The sequence below is a fragment of the Neovison vison genome, chromosome 13, assembly GCF_020171115.1.
Source record: "Neovison vison isolate M4711 chromosome 13, ASM_NN_V1, whole genome shotgun sequence".
Classification (NCBI taxonomy): Eukaryota; Metazoa; Chordata; class Mammalia; order Carnivora; family Mustelidae; genus Neogale; species Neogale vison.
This window is the reverse complement of record NC_058103.1, coordinates 29,531,197-29,548,084: the sequence shown is the minus strand read 5'-3', so window position 1 is coordinate 29,548,084 and position 16,888 is coordinate 29,531,197. Positions and strand designations below refer to the sequence as shown.

Genomic DNA, 16,888 nt, shown 5'->3' with positions numbered 1-16,888 from the left:
CTCTTCTCCCTCGGTGGGCATCTAGGACGTGGACCAAGGGCAGAGGAGCCAGAGCCGGGGGCGCTGTCACAAGCTGCACTCTGCTTGTCACCCATTCAGCTGCTGCCCACCGTAGCTTAATCACCGGAGAGTTCTCAGGAGCCCACTTATTATCAGCCTTCAACCTTCTTTTCACTTCCAGAATGGAATATAGAGAGTTGTAAGCCTCATTAGTGCAAGCTGAAGAGGGCAGACGAAGCAGAAAGGCAAAGGCGCTCCTCTCATCTTACTTCAGATGGCGTATTCCACCCAGACCGCATGCCCGGTCACGCCGCCCCCTCCTCTCCCAGAAGCATGTAACTCTGCTCGTGGGAGGAATGCCACTGTGTCGGGGCCATGCCTTCTCCTCAGCCCTTCCACTGCCACCTTCCATGACAAAATCGGCTCTGTTACAGTTACCTTTCCCCCTGGGACTGGATGAGAGGACACGGTCCTATTTGCGACAACATGCTAATAAGCGCAAGAGCCAGACCCAGTCCTGATGCGGCTTACCCTAACTCTACCAAAGAGGAAACGGACTCTGAAGGGTCACGAGACTTGTCCGTAGTTACACCACAAGGAAAACCTGGGCTCCAGGCCCGGGCTGACTCCATGTGCTCCTGTAATACCGTGTCCTGGGGAGGCCATGGCTCAGTTGTCGGCAATCCGAAAGTCCCCTGGGTGCCATGGCCAGCAACCATATGTCTCAACCCCAGTAACTGCTGCCCTTCCTGATCGTGTGCCTCACGTGGGCCAGGTACTGTTCCGGCTCCCACACGTGTTGTTCAGCCTTTACAGTAACGCCATGGGGGGAGAAAACAGAAACTCGCAGAAATTAAATAACAGGGCCTCACACTTCATAAGCGGTAATGCTGAGCTCTAGACCCAAGCACCCCAACTTCAGATCTCTGCTGCCTTAGGGGAGGCAGGAACATGGAGGGAGCACCCGAAAATGACACGGTCATCTCTTCACTCTCTGGTTCTCATAGTCAGAAAAGGGACATCTTTGATGTGAGGACTTGGGGGAGTGAGGACATGCCCCTCCACTTGCCTCCACGTTGTCGGGCTACCCAACTCCAGTAGAAGTAATGAGTCCCCCAGCCGCCGGAGGTGCTTAAAAAGAGCCTGGACAGTTTCCTGTTGAAGATGATTTCCATGATCAATCAGGGCACTGAAGGATGACCTTTGACACCACCCTCTGGTTTTGCGCTTGTGCCCACCTACGTCCCCGCAGAGACACTCAGTCTCTTAATGTTCAGGCAGATGTCAGCTCCCAGGAATTTAACCACAGGTTAAATTTATCATTTGTTATTTTTATATTAAAGAGTTACTGAAGGGTACCTGAATGGCTCAGTCAGTTAAGTGTCCGACTCTTGGTTTCGGCTCAGGTCATGCATGATAGGGTTGTGAGATCCAGCCCTGTATTGGGCTCCATCCTAGGCTTGGAGCTTAAGATTCTCTCTCCTCTCCCTCCGCCCCTCCCCCAGCACTGAATCTCTCTCTCTCTCAAAAGAAAAAGTTACTTAATACAAGTTGTCTCATGATGTAATCCTATATATACTAGTACGAATATATTAAAATGTATTATATTCTACTCTTGATACCTTGGGTGATTTTTTTCAGTGTAGATGACAGCAGTGGCCTCGATCATCCCCAAGTACACACAATCTCCTTCAATGGGTGATCTTCAATGGGTGAAATCAATGAGGGTGGGTCTTCAGCGACGCCAGGGCAGTGGAGTTCACTTAGTGTACCAGGATCTGTATTCATTTCCTCTTGCCGTTGTAACAAATTACCACAAACCTAAGGAGTACCAGTTTATAATCATACAGTCTGGAGGTGAGAAGTTCAAAATCAGTCTCACTGGTATAAAGTCCAGGCATCAGCAGGGCTGGTTCCTTCTGGAGACTCTAAGGGATACTCTGTTCGCTTGCCTTCTTTAGCTTCTGGAGACCGCTCACATTCCTTGGCTTGTGATCCTTCTTTATATCACTCCAATCTCTTGTCTCCATACTCCTGTCCCATAATGTTGGCTCTGATGGGTAACGTAGACACTCTTCCCATCTCAAGATCCTTAATCACACCTGCAAATTCCCTTTACCCTATCAGGTAACATCTGCAGGTTCTGGGGGTTAGGATATGGATGTCTTCGGAGGACCAATTATCCAACTGTCTCATATATATATTCTCACAGTTACTTATTTTATTGGTAAGGGTCCTAAAGCTCATACCGGTTAAGTAGCGTCCCCAGGGTCATAAGGAAGTAGCATTCCAGGTTTGACTCTAAAACTTATCTTTTATTTATTTATTTATTTATTTTTAAATTTATTTTAAAGATGTTATTTATCTGAGAGAGAGAAAGAGCAAGAGCAGGGTAAAGGGCAGAGGGAGAAGCAGATTCCCCACTGAGCAGAGAGGCTGATGTGGGACTTGAACCCAGCAACCTGGGTCATGACCTGAGTTGAAGGCAGGTGCTTAACCAACTGAGCCACCCAGGCGCCCTAAAACCTATCTTTTAAACTACTTACAGGTATTGCTCTCCATTTTTTATTTTAAAGCTCACTGGCATATGCTTGTAGCAGACCTTCACCTTTGACCATATCTGTTCTATGTAGAAACTCAAATCACCTTGATCTCTGGTAGCCTGGAAACAACTCCCGTACTAAAATGTTCACCTTTTAAAATGTGCCCTATATGTACAGGATAATTGCCTTTTTTATTAAGCTTTTTTCCCCCTGGATTTTGCTAATTCAAAAGAAAGCGTGTTTGCTGAACGATGTTGGTTCTGTAATACATAACACCTAAATCTGTTGACTGGGTATCTTTTTAAACTATGTTTGTGTTCATTTGAGAGCTGATACAGTTTCTTTGCTTTTTGATTGCCCTTGTTATTTTCTTTATGGACATGTATGCAAGGCATAAGAAATAACTTTTAAACTATTTAATTAAGAGAATGCCACTGGTATGCAAAGCAATTATTTAAAGAAAAACGAAAATTAAAAAACACCACCCTTGAGCTATGGGTATTTGCCATGGATATTAACAAGGAACCCTGAAACTAATCCATTAAGCTCTCCCAGGAGGTTCAGAGGGACTTCATGAAAAAATACCTTTTTTAAAAGATATATTTGCCATCCAGTGGGTGGGTCAGGCCTCCTGTGGGCAGTTGCCCATACTCTGTCCTTAATCTTCTCCATTATTTAAAGCAGACACTTTCACATTATTATCAGCACTAAGCCACACTTTTAAAAGAAAGATATGTAAACTTGATAGAGAGGGTTGGAATGGAATTAAAATGAAAGAATTAGTCAAGGAAGGGATATATAAAGATTTCACTGCAGCACTTGAAATTTTCCATGACCAAAATAGAATTCTAAAAAAGCCACATTATCCCTCAATTCTTTCCTCTCTACCATTAAGGCTTGCTATTGATTATTTTAACAAGGGATTATCTAAATTTATTAGCGATAGTTAATTGTCCAGGAATGTTTCATCCGTAAATGCACTTCTCTTCATGTAAGCCTTCCGCATTCTTCTTTTTTCCTCTCTAGCTTCACACGTTCCTGGTGATGGAACTTCTGAACGGGGGAGAGCTGTTTGAACGCATTAAGAAAAAGAAACACTTCAGTGAGACGGAAGCCAGCTACATCATGCGGAAGCTCGTTTCGGCCGTGAGCCACATGCATGATGTGGGCGTGGTGCACCGGGACCTGAAGCCAGAGGTATCACCCCCTTCTGTGGCTCAGTCCTGCCTCAGTCCCATCCCCCACCACCGCTGCAGGATGGGCTTTTCTTGTTTCATGGTTTCTGCTAAAGAGATACTTGCAGAGATACTGTTTCTTGGATTTTCTTTCTCCTCTATTTTAGTCTAAAATAAATTTCCTTTTTTTTTTTTTTTTTTTTTTTTTGCCAGCAGATCATCTTGAGGTTATATTTGTAAATGTGAGAGCCTTTTATGGAAGAAATACTTTATGCAACAGTTGTGGGCCAAAAATAGTAATGGAAATTTTTGTAGCAGAAAATAATATCCTTTCTATATGTGTACCATTTTAGATGGTTTTTTTTAAATGATGTATTATGAAAACTTTTTTTCATTTTTATCGAATTGATTAGCTCATGAATAGGAATGTATATAATTCTATTCTAAATATTTAAACATAAAGAATTGTCTTGGTTTAATTAGTTGTACCGCCCTTATATGTGCTTCTCTTTGCTCACGTATTATATTTATAGAATTGTGTAGCAATGCGCAAGCAGCCCCTATTTATATATTTCTTCTTTCGAAAGGTTAATAGAAAAGATTCTGGCTCCAGAATGTCCTTGTTTAGTATCAAAAATCTGAAAGTTTCCCCCTTTTAGGAAATCATAAAAATAATAATAAAAATTAAAACACAAAACCCAATAATTTATAAAAGCATAATAATGACTCATCCTTTATCATATGCAAAATTACACATATTTCCTCTTTAAAATAGAACTTCATTTTTAATTACCATGTGGTTATAGTGCATTGTCAAATTTTTTTAAATAATAATTTATTTGGAGTTCATTTTTTGTGTTAAACCACAAAAGAATATGTCTCTGAAAGCACCATTTTTTGCCTGTTTAAATATCTTGGATCATTGGTAGGAAGAGGATGTTTTAAAAATGGAATTTTTTTTTTTTTAGATTTTATTTATCTATTTCAGAGAGAGAGCACAAGCAGTCGGAGGGGCAGAGGAGGAGGAGAAGCAGACTCCCTGCTGAGCAGGGAGCTTCATGTGGGGCTCGATCCCAGGACCCTGAGATCATGACCTGAACCAAAGGCAGATGTTTAACTAACTGAGCTATGCAGGTGCCCCTAAAAATGGATTTCTGTGCATCCAAATATAACTGATTCTAAAGCATATAAACTTCTGTCTGTGGACTTCCTATTACTGCTATTCATATTACTAGTAATTAGTCAAAAGTGAATTGTGTTTTATGAACTTGCAACTATGGTAGCTCCCCCTCTGCTTCCTTCATCCGAGTTCTCACTCTCCTACAGAACACCCACTGAAAATATGGTGCTCCGTACATCAGAGATTAGCGATCTATTTTTAAATGTGAAAGCACACCACTTAAATGTTTTCTTGATAGACAAGGAACAAGCATGTAATTTTTTTAATTGAAAAGATCTGTTCCATGACTGTATAGAATTCATTTTCACATGTTTTATTCTTTGATAACTGGCCATCTGTCATCCCATGAGTCTCAAATGAGGCAACTGTCCTCTCCAACAGAATTTAAATTTGCCTTCCTATTTTCCTGATAAAAAAGATACTTATGTTGCTTAGTTCTTCTTATTTGTTACAAACTTTTTCTTTCACATAATCCTCTGAAACGAAGAATTGTCATATTATTTGGGACATTCTACCACAGTGATAGCAGCTCTACATCAAAATAGACCGTGGAGAAAGGAAAATGTGCCTTTGTACTAACATCCTCATAATAAAGTAGTTTTCACTTGGACTTTTAAATGGTAGAGTATATTACTTCCAAACTAAAAGTTTAATTCCTCTCCCACTGATGTCATAGTTTAAGATCTGATTATATATCTCTTGGTTTATATTTGTGTGGCCTTGGCTTTCTGCTTAGGCAAAATCCAAATTCTGGGTGAGAAGCAGACAAATTTAGAAGCTGGCTGACATTCCTGGTGGGCTGCTTTGTACTTTTCAAACTGGACCCCATACCCTTGAAAGATTAAGAAAAACTGCATCAAATTAGTTTCAGGTGGAGCTTGAGGTGAGGCTGAATGGCCCTTGCTTCCTGCCACTCTCGCCCATGCGCACCCAGCTCCACTCGGAGAGCGGAGTCTCCTGCATTTCAAGAACTGCGGCTAAGGAAGTCCTCTGCCAGCCTTAATATAGCATAAACTGAAGTCATTTCCAAAGGCTGAGCAGACTGGATGAAGCCAGGGGCCAGGGGCAGGTTCATACCGCAGAGACACTCGGGAGCCAATTGCTGAGACTTTTCCAGGATGCAAGCACGTGAACCCCAGCTCTCACTTAGTGGTGGTGAACCTTACATTCCATCATATCCACATTGTAATTCCATCACGCATTCAGGATCAAGCATTGTATAGAGAACATTTAAGAAAACTTTTTAATATTTCTGCTTTTCTTTCCTCCCACTTTATTCATTTTTAACTTTTGAATGAAAGGTGTAGAAGATTTTTCTTCTTGGTATGAATGAAGCCTTCTGTGGTGTCTTTTATTTTAGTTGGAATAATAGTAACAAAGCAAATGATGTTCCAGATCTGAGGAATAATTTAATAAATACAAAGACATAGGAGGTTTTGTCAGGATGTCTGAAGAAAATGTAAGCAGATTCACCCACTGTGGGTACTAGCTTGATAGACGGAAAAAAGGGGTGACCGTGCATCAGATGGTTAGCATTTATTAAATGTGTGATAAACACAAAAATGATACAGTAAAGCCTTAGTGACTGAGAAGCCTTGGCAGACAAAGGATTTAAGGAAACAGTATTTTCTGAATGACTGAGGGATAATATCCATTAGCATCAAAAAATGCTTAAATATTAACTGTTTGGGAGAAAATATTTCTGAAATGTAATATAGGTCTTTACCATGTCTTCTTTCTTTCTTATTTTTTGAAGATTTATTATTTGTTCAAGTAATCTCTACACCCAACGTGGGGCTTAAACTCACTCCCAAGATAAAAGAGTCACATGCTCTTCCAACTGATCCAGCCAGGCGCCCCTACCATGTCTTCTTTAATAAGATATACTAGAGACAGCTATTTTATTTATGACTTCATTCAATGGATGGATATTTACCAAAGCACCGACCATATGAGTGTCCCGGTTTTGGGACTAGAGTCATAAATGTGGTGGACACATAGTCCCCGCCATTAGGGAATGGTGATGGTCTAATGGGGGAGGAAGACGTTGACTTTCTAATACCATGATGCTAAGGAACAGAAAGAAAACATGCTAGCAGAAAATAGAAAGAGTCCTGACTTCAGTTTGGTGGCTCAGTTTGGGCGATCTCTCCAAACGAGGAGTAGGAGCATGTGAGGCAGGTCAGAAGGGAGGTTGAGGAAGGAGGGTAGAGGGCCAACACCAAGAGAGAAAAATGTAGACAAAGGCTCGTCTAACATGGGAAGAGGCGTGCTACGATTGAAAAATGTTTCACAAGACATTATAAAATTAAAATAATCCAAAAAAAGCATAAGGCAGAGAACAACAGTTCACCGACATCAAGCTCCCAGAGACCCTCCCCAGCAGACCTCTCTCCGAGCCTGAGTCCAGTATCAGTGGATAAATGGTGTTACAAAAATGGCATCCCCGGGGCGCCTGGGTGGCTCAGCGGGTTAAGCCGCTGCCTTCGGCTGAGGTCATGAACTCCAAGTCCTCGGATCGAGCCCCGCATCGGGCTCTCTGTTCAGCAGGGAGTCTGCTTCCTCCTCTCTCTCTCTCTGCCTGCTTGTCATCTCTCTCAATAAATCTCTCTCAAATAAATAAATTTTTTTAAAAAATCTTTTAAAAAAAATGGTATCCCCAAGTCCCAGGACAGTTTCACAAGAGACTAATTAAAGTGTTTGTATCTTGCAGAATTTATTGTTCACTGATGAAAATGACAATTTGGAAATCAAAGTAATCGATTTTGGGTTTGCACGCTTAAAGCCACCAGATAACCAGCCTCTCAAGACGCCCTGCTTCACCCTGCACTATGCAGCCCCCGAGCTCTTGAATCATAACGGCTATGACGAGTCCTGTGACCTCTGGAGCCTGGGCGTCATTTTGGTGAGTTCGTTTCCCTAGAGCCAGTAAACCTAGGCAGTTTCCAGATGGCCTCTTACCTGTCTCTCTCTCTCTCTCCGCTGTTTTTCTTCAGGTTGTGGGGGGCAGTTGGCAGATGGGTTTCTTTTCTGTGCGATCTATGAAGGCTCTAACCCAAGACACTTTCCCTTTTTTAAAATTTACACTGGAGACAATGTAGAAACTTTCATTTTGGTTTATTTTGAAATAATTGGAGGCCCTGCGTTTTATGTGCATAGGAATTTATATAGGTCTGTTTTTTTTTTTTTTAAAGAAGCTGTTTTCAAAAAATAGGCATATTGGATATAAATGTGAAAATGGTAAAGTAACTTATTAGGAGGAAAATGTTAAAAAAAATACATCCTGTGATTTTCAGACTAAAAATATAATTAAAGAAGATAATTTAGGATAAATTAACAAATTAATTGCTAGAACAAGAAATATTTATAGTAGCTTATAGTAATTGTGGTAAGCATGCTTCTCACAAAATGTCCTTGGCTGCCGTGATCAGAAACAACATTAAGCTAGAAAAACCTTGGCATGTTTCTTCTCAAAATAGCTTGACTTTTTCTGCATGTAATTTGTAATGCATAATCTTAGGGAGAAAATTTCAGACAAATACAGAAAGATTTAAGGAACAAGTGAAATCACTCATAATCTCATTGTGTGAAGATGATGTGTACGCGCTCCCCCGCTCCTAACCACCCCGCCTACCGCCACCATATTATGTGTGTTTTCTGTCAACTATGTGGGTTTTTTAACAAATGAGATTATATTATGCATGTGGTGTGGGCCTCTAGAGTTCATTTAACCATTTCTTTACTAATGAGCAGTTAGTGTTTTCTAGTATTTTGCTAATTACAGACTACGTAAATGATTTTTTTTTAACATATGTGGTTGCATTTGTCTCATTATTTCCTTGGAATAGACTCCTAGGAGAAGGACACACACATCTTTATTTTGACATATATGCCTGGATTTCCTTCTAGAAGCTTTAACAGATCATGTTCTCATCAACTGTGTGCGAATACATCAGATACTATCGATTTCAATCTTAAGTTATTTCCCACTGTTGTTATAACTTGCATATATTTCTTTGATGAATATTCAGTTTTGAGCATCTTTTCAAGTATTTGGACATTTGTATTTTCTTTTTTATGAATTGCTGTTTATGAGCTTTGCCTATTTTCCTAAGCAGAAATTTTTCTTTCCCTTTTTTTTTTTTTTTTCCCCTGTGCAGAAATTTTTTTTACTGTAAAGCTCTGGGAAGGATCTTAATCCTTTGTCTGCCATTGATATTGGAGATATTTTGGGTCATTTGTTTGAAAACATTGTTTATAGCAATATGGGATTTTCTTTTGGGTGTTAGGAGGGTTTAAATGGAGAATTCTTTATTTCTATAGAGTAAGATGTTAGTCTTTTCCTGTACAATATGTGGCTTTGATGTCAGAATGTCCCTCCACCCCTACCCCAACCCAAGATTACAAAAACATTCCCCTAAATTTTCCTCTAGAATTATATTTTCTTTTTATACTTAAATCTGCACTCCATCTGGGGTTTATTTTGGTGTCAGCTTGTTTTCCCCCAGTGGCTATAGCCTGTTATCCCCGAACGATGGTTCTTCTTTTATTTTTAAGTTTTAAATGGTTTTCATTTCAGCAACTTTAAGTCATCATTTATAATTTTCAAACTAAAATTAAATATTTATGAATAAGATCTTTCAAATAAAAAATAACTAATGCCTATAGATTTGAGAGTTTCGTTTAAGGACTAAAACCTCTTATATTTTCATTAGCATTCTCCTAAAAAATTAGTCTAAATAAAAAGGAGATTTCCAATTTTAGCAATAGTATAGAATTGCCCTTGGTAAAAGAGCCTTTACTTTAAATATAGTTCAGTGGTAATCCTCAACCTCTTTAAGGTTTTAAAAGAGAGTCTTAGACACACGGACCGGTATTTTCAAGCTTCCGAATGCCATATCCATGGAAATAAGTGTGTAATAGCATGGATTTGGAAGCCATGCTTCTCTCTCAATCTACTCATCAAGTTGGTAAGACAAGCAGGGGACAAAGAGCAGCTTACAGGAACTTATAGCACAGGAACACAGCCACAATATCCAGACTGTGGGAAGTTCTACAGGACAAATAACCCAGTTTCTCCTAGGAGAAAAAAGGTAGCCCAAGAACCTATAGACCAAAAGACACTTCTGAAACAATATTTACATTTGCTTGAATTCTGATTCAAGCAAATTCTAATTTTAATTCTATTTATTAAATTCAAACTCTGAGCCATGCAGATATAATTATAATTATAGATATTATATACATGTGTGTGACACAGCTGGAGAAATCTGAATACCGTTTGGCTACTGATGATATAAAGGAATTACTGCTAATTTCTTTCAGGTGTGATCATGGTGGTGTGATTGTGGTTTTAAAAGAAACTTTGCCTTTTAGAGATACAATGAAATGCAGACGTAGAACAAAGTTAGCACACAATTTAAAGAGTCACAAAAATCCAGAATGCTTTGCAGACTTTTCCACACACATGAATGCATGCCTCCAGAAGATCTAGACACAAAGCTCCAGCGATTTTGTAGCAAGCATAAAGTTTATTTGGAGCCTCCTGATTGCCTTAGAAATCGATGGCCTTTTGGGGCGCCTGCCCGGCTCAGTCAGTAGGGCATGCAACTCTCCATCTCAGCATTGTGAGTTCAAGCCCCACATTGGGTATAGAGATTACTTAAAAACAAAATCTTTAAAAAAAAAAAAAAGAAAGAAAGAAAGAAAGAAAGGAAATCAATGGGGTTTTTTTGTGTGTTGTATCTAATAAACATGAATGTGGCTATGATAATATGAAAATAATTTACATCACCCCTGTTGAATAAAATAAATACACCGGGAGGCTGCTTCATGTAGTCTCCTATGGCTAGACTACAACCCAGTCTTCCTCGCTGGGTATGCAGTCCCTGTCAGAAACATACAGGACTTTAATTAACATAGAGCTTACCCGGTGGCTTAGCCTGGTGTTGCCATAACAGAATGCCTCAGATTAGGTAGCTCGAGCAACAGAAATTTATTTTCTCACAGACTGGAGGCTGGGAAGTCCAATACCAAGATGCCCGCAGTGTTGGCGTCTAGTGAGGATTTTCCCCTTGGTTTGTAAACAGCCACCTGCTCTCTGTATCCTCACATGGCCTTCCCTCCATGAGTGTGCTGGGAGAGAGAGCGGAGTGCACAAGCTCTTGGCTGTTTCTTTTTATAAGGACACTAATCCCATTGGATCAGGATCCCGCCCTCATGACTGCATGTGACTTTAATTACCTCCATGAAGGCCCTGTCTCTAAATATAGTCACATCGGGAGTTGGGTCTCCAACATAGAAATTTTTTTTAAGATTTATTTATTTGAGAGAGAGAGACTGTGTATGCGTGCTTGGGAGCAGGGGGAGAGAGAGAGAGAGAATCTCAAGCAGACTCCCCACTGAGGGAGCCTGACGCAGGGCTTGGTATCACAGCCTGAGCCAAAACCAAGGGTCAGACGCTTAACCAACTAAGCCGCCCAAGTGCCCCAACATATGAACTTCGGAGGCACAAAACATTGAGCCCCTAACACAGAGTATTCATGTGGGATAGGATTCTGTGGCAGCCAGCCAACATATACAATTCCATTTAAAACATAATTCTTCCAAGTGTTTTATTTAGGAGATCTTATTGTTTTACTTTTTTCTCAAAATTTTATTTTGGAAATTTCAGATCCAGAAAAATAGTAAGAGAATAATACTGTGAATGTCTAACATTTTGCCACATTGCCTTTTTCTTTCTCTCGATTTCTCTCTTATGCACACTCTCTGTGTGTATGTGTATGTATGTACAGGTACATACATATATATGATAGAGATATGGTCACAAACACATACATAGATATATACCTTTAAGTGTGTAAATACTGTTTGCCACACCATTTGCAAACAACTTGCAGGCACAAAATTTTTTTCAACACAAGTTGATTCCTGGGTAATCAACTAAAATTGTAAGATATTGATTGAAGTTAAGAAAGGCTAAAGTTTGGGACACCTGGGTGGCTCAGTTGGTTGGACAACTGCCTTCAGCTCAGGTCATGATCTCGGAATCCTGGGATCGAGTCCCACATCGGGCTCCCAGCTCCACGGGGAGTCTGCTTCTCTCTCTGCCCTTCTCCTCACTCATGCTCTCTCTCCCTGTCTCTCTCTCAAATAAATAAATAAATAAATAAAATCTTTAAAAAAAAAAAAAAGGCTAAAGTTTGTCTATTTCCGCCTCATCCCGAGCAGGGATCTTTTCTACAAGATCCCTGATTACCAGTCTCCTTTAAACACTTCTAAAGATGGAGAATTAGTTTTTCTACCCAACAGCTTGATACATTACTATGCATCAGAAAGCAAGAAAACTGTATTTATAAAGGTTACTTTCTCATATGTAGCTACATTCGTTTCTGTTAGGAAGTAGGGTAGGATTAAGAAATAGAATATGTTTTAGAAAACTGTTTGGCAGTGTCCACTGAATGTATACAGACCAAATGACCCAGCAGTTCACCCTCAGGAATAAACACAAGAGAAATTCTATTATTATATTCCAAAAGATGGGTATAAGAAAAAATATGTAGGGCACCTGCGTGGCTCAGTCGGTTAAGTGCCTGCCGTTAACTGAAGTCATGATCCTAGGGTCCTGGGATTGAGTCCCACGTTGGGTTTCCTGCTCAGTGGGGAGCCTGCTTCTCCCTCTGCCTCTCTCTCTCTGTGCATGTCTCATGAATAAATAAACAACATCTTAAAAAAAAATTTAAAAATATATAGCATGTTTTAAAATGCCCCAAACTGGAAACAAATCAAATGCTCATCAGTAATAGAAAGGTATTCTAGTCTGGGCTCCCCAGAAAGCAGAACCTGAAACTAAAGTATGTCTCGTCTTGTTCCTAAAGCGCATAATCCCAGGAGCAGGAAGAAAGCAGAGAAAAAGGGATTGCAGATGGCTCACATCTGTTGTATAGTGCAGCTGATCCCTTGAGTTCATGAACCAAGACCTCTAATGAAGCAAGCTCTAAGTTTGCAGGGACAGACACGTGAATTTTATAAGTGGGCCATGTACCCATAAAATCTAGATATGGGGGCAGTACGTGGGTGGCTCAGTCAGTTAAGCATCTAACTCTTGATTTGGGCTCCTATAATGACCTCAGGGTCATGAGATCAAGCCCTTCGTGGGGCTCCACGCTGGGCAATGAGACTGCTTAAGATCCTCTACCTCTCCCTCTGCCCCCCACCCCACCGATTTCAGTCTCTCTCTCTCCCCCGCCACCTCTTTCTCTAAAAAAAAGAATCTAGATATGAGGACCCAGCACTAGCTGATGGTTCAGTCCGATCCTCAAGAACAGAGCTCCGACCACAGGGCATTGTCCTGAGCAGGGGCCTTCACTGAGTTTTTCGTGTTCTAATAGACCATCCAGCAAGCAAGCCCAATTTCCCTTCTTCCTCCGTCAGTTGGTCATGGGGAACCCTTCCTCAGTGAGGCCGCTGGCTTGAGTTAGGAGTGTTGATGCCGCAGAGATGGGTAACACACACCCATGGATGTGACTTACTCCTGCCTTCCGGACCTCCTGGGGCTGGTTCTCAGTGTGCCGTGTCCACAATACACAGGATCGCTGCTGTGACTTTGAGTCAGCACAGCTACTGGTCCGGGCACACAATGCAGCTGGTCTTGGTATCCTTCCCGTGGGCACACATGGTCTGCTAGGAACCAGTAGCATCATAGGAGCTATTTCTCAGAGAGTAGTTCTCTGCCACAGAAGGCAAGAACCCCACCCCAGAATCCTTCACATCTGCCCTGCGACTCCTCTCGTGCACTTGCTGGAGACGTTGCACAGCGTTCTTACCTCTAGCACAATCAAGTCAGCCAGATCCGATGGCCTAAGTAGGAAGACATCCTGACAGCTGGGACCTGCCACGGAACTCCTTGACTGGTAGCCTTCCCAGTCACTTGATAAATGGATTGGAGCGGTATTCTTGAGAAAGCAATATATGCTGTCACCAAAGTCCCAAGAAGCCCACTACATCCTATCTCTCTTTCTCAGCAGTACAAGGTACAAGCAGTTTGTCTTTCAGGGACAAGGCTCTGTGCCCCTAACCAGAGGACCTCTAGGACCCCTAACCAGAGGACCCTTCACCAGTATGACAGTCCCCTGAATGTTTGTCCGGTCTGTTGCCCCCGTTCTGCCATTCATGCACTTAGAGGGCATGTAGGACACTGCTGGTTCCTGCCCACCACGTCTCCCTTCAGGAAGACATCAATGCCAAGAGCCAGCATGGGGTTCTTGAGAATGCCAGGATGGTCAAAGTCCTAACAGGCTGTATGAGAACAGAGCTGGAGAGTTCACATAGCTCTTGGACAGCGCAGGGTGTGCTGTCCTTGCCATGTAAAGATGTGCTGCATTGATCTTTCCTATTGGTAGAAATCAAGAAGAATTTATTGACCAGATAAGTAGGTGCTTATCAGTGCCAGCCCCATACTGACTTGTACCACATTCAGCGTGGCTGCTCTCCCAACTGGTCCCTTTTAGCCAGGGCCTGCAGTGCCTTTGGTGTGGACACTGTTCCCTGTTCTCCTCAACTCTTCCTCCACAGGGACCACACTTCTTAATGCAGTTGTGTAGTAGCCTTTACTTTAGACTCTGCTCCCTGGGAAACCCAGGCTCAGATAGTTGGTGCCAGCAGTGATCTAGAAGGTGGACCTTTAGGAAGGGACTTTAAAGTTGCATGACTCAGGAATGGGGTCCCTATTGCCTTCCAGCCAGAGAAGGAGAAGGAAGGGAAAACAGGGAAGTTGGGTGGACTACTGAGCAGGCTGCTGTGTTACCAAAGGCAATGGGTTGCTCCATCCTGTCACACTGATGATAAAGATGAAGAAATAGCCTCGGAGAACTTAACTGATTTGCCCAACTAACAGCTAAAAAATAGAAGCTAGTAAGTAAAAAAGCAGAAAGCCAGGTCTGACTGACTCAAAAGCTCATGTTCCCCTCCTGCCATGGATCTTCTCTCTGGAGTAAGGATGGCAGATGGCGGAGGCCCTAGTCACACATCCTGGAAAGTTACACCGGAGCGGGGGTGGGCCTTTGTCAGCTCGAAAGAAAATGACCTTCTAAGGAGACTGAGTAACTGGAGCGCTGTCAGGGAGGCCAAGAAACTATTGGTGTGGAGCACGGGGTGGGAACCCCAGGGGCCTCACAGGCTGGGCCTGGTGGGCGAGGTCAGAGCCTGCGAGACACCAGCGAGGTGGGTCCCTGTCGGGAAGCCAGTGCTGGCGTTTGAGGAGGGAGATGTTGGGGAAGTGCTGAACGTCACTGTGTGCGCATGAAGGGTAAAGGCAAGAAGATTTAGGGAGGGTTTTGGTTTTCTTAAATTGTGTTGTCATTGGTCTTCCGGTGTCTTCGCATTTCCCTCCTTAGAACATGTATCTTCACGTTGGGTTGCTCCAAGTCAATAACGGAGGTCTCTTCTCCTCAGCGTCTTTGATCTTCACACCCTCCGTCCATTATTCTCTCAGGCACAGTTTTCTGGTACGCAAAATCCAAATTCGCCCAGAGCCTCCTGGTCTCTGGTCACCTCATAGGAGCCAGGTGTCTTCTCCATTCTTTCTGGGGCTTCGTTCCTTTGTGTTCAGTCGTCCTCAGCCAGGGTTTGTGGAACGCCCACCTACTTGTATCTCCTGCTTTCCCCTTTTGACGTCCTTTTTATTTTCCTGTCTGGAATCGTCCATCTTTTCTGAGAGCCAGTGTGCGAGAGTGGCGTCACCATCTTGGCATCCTGAGGGTGACCGTGCTTGTCAGACACATGGCCAAAAAAGAGAAATGGTCGAGTCCTTTCAGGTCATGGGGACTTCTCCCTGGGTACACAGCTCCGCCTGAGGGCCGGGCTTGAAACAGAGACCCTCCTCTTTGTGTCCCTTCGCGAGTAACCGCCATGGTGAGCTGGCTCCTACTGACACCATCGCTGTCTCCTCAATGGGTGGCGCTTCCATGGTGTCTGTGCTCGGACACTGTCACCTCACTCCACCATTCTTGGCCGTCTGTCACCTCCGCAGGCCTCTAAGTCTCTCAGTGAGCAGAGAGAAAACCCTCCAAGAAGTTTAAAGTTTTAAATTTAGTTTCTGATGCACAGACAGGCCTTACTTAGCTTTCCAATTTTTCTGTTGACTTCTTAAAGGGCAAAAACCTTAAACATAAATCTTCAAACACATGGCTACAGTGAAAACAGGTGGTTTTAGAGAATTCATTCCATTTAACTCCACAATGAGAAAAATAAAATGAAAGTGGTAATTACAACCAAAAGAGGAAGGCCTAAATTAAAATGTTTGAAGCCCTTAACCACAGTTAATGTCCTGAGGAAAGGATGTGTAGAACTGAATAAAGAAAAAAAAAGTTAATGAGGGTTTCTGCTATGTCTTAACTTTTTGTTAACAGTAGAACTGTCTTTTCTGAAGTAGATGGAATGTCCTTGTTTTGTTCTTCTTGCTCTTTAAATTTTGATCTAATAAGCTGTCTCACTTTATTTACAAGGCTTTGAAATGTGTTTGTTGCTTCCTTGATAGAAGACGGCTACATAGTCTTTTAAACCCAGTAATGCTAGTTGTCGTATTTGGTAAATTATGCTGATGAAGTTGGTAATGAAATGGCTAGCGTGGCTTTGACAATGACTTTGGCAGACATTCTCATTTGTTTCTTTTTCTTTTCTTTTTTTTTTTTTTCTTAATAGTATACAATGTTGTCAGGGCAAGTTCCATTCCAGTCTCATGACAAAAGTTTGACATGCACCAGTGCGGTGGAAATCATGAAGAAAATTAAAAAGGGAGATTTCTCCTTTGAAGGAGAAGCCTGGAAGAATGTATCCCAAGAAGCTAAAGATTTGATCCAAGGTAAGACTCTAGTGAAATTTTACATTGCATATGATGTGTAGTGATTGAAGTGGAAGCATACCCATTCATATGTATTTGTTAATTAAGGCATTCACGTGTGTTCTAGAAGGTTTCTGATTACTCTACTGAG

The 16,888-nt window shown here is 41.9% G+C and overlaps 1 protein-coding gene across 4 annotated transcripts in view; it reads left to right on the top strand.

The window, feature by feature from the left end:
- The window catches only part of RPS6KA5 (ribosomal protein S6 kinase A5), a 173,212-nt gene that overhangs the window by 151,819 nt on the left and 4,505 nt on the right, over positions 1 to 16,888 (top strand). For all 4 annotated transcript variants that reach the window (XM_044229718.1, XM_044229720.1, XM_044229722.1 and 1 more), the window contains 3 exons: positions 3,570 to 3,740; positions 7,612 to 7,803; positions 16,599 to 16,758. In XM_044229718.1, the coding sequence (XP_044085653.1) occupies positions 3,570 to 3,740; positions 7,612 to 7,803; positions 16,599 to 16,758 (523 nt within the window). The remainder of the gene's footprint in view (positions 1 to 3,569; positions 3,741 to 7,611; positions 7,804 to 16,598; positions 16,759 to 16,888) is intronic.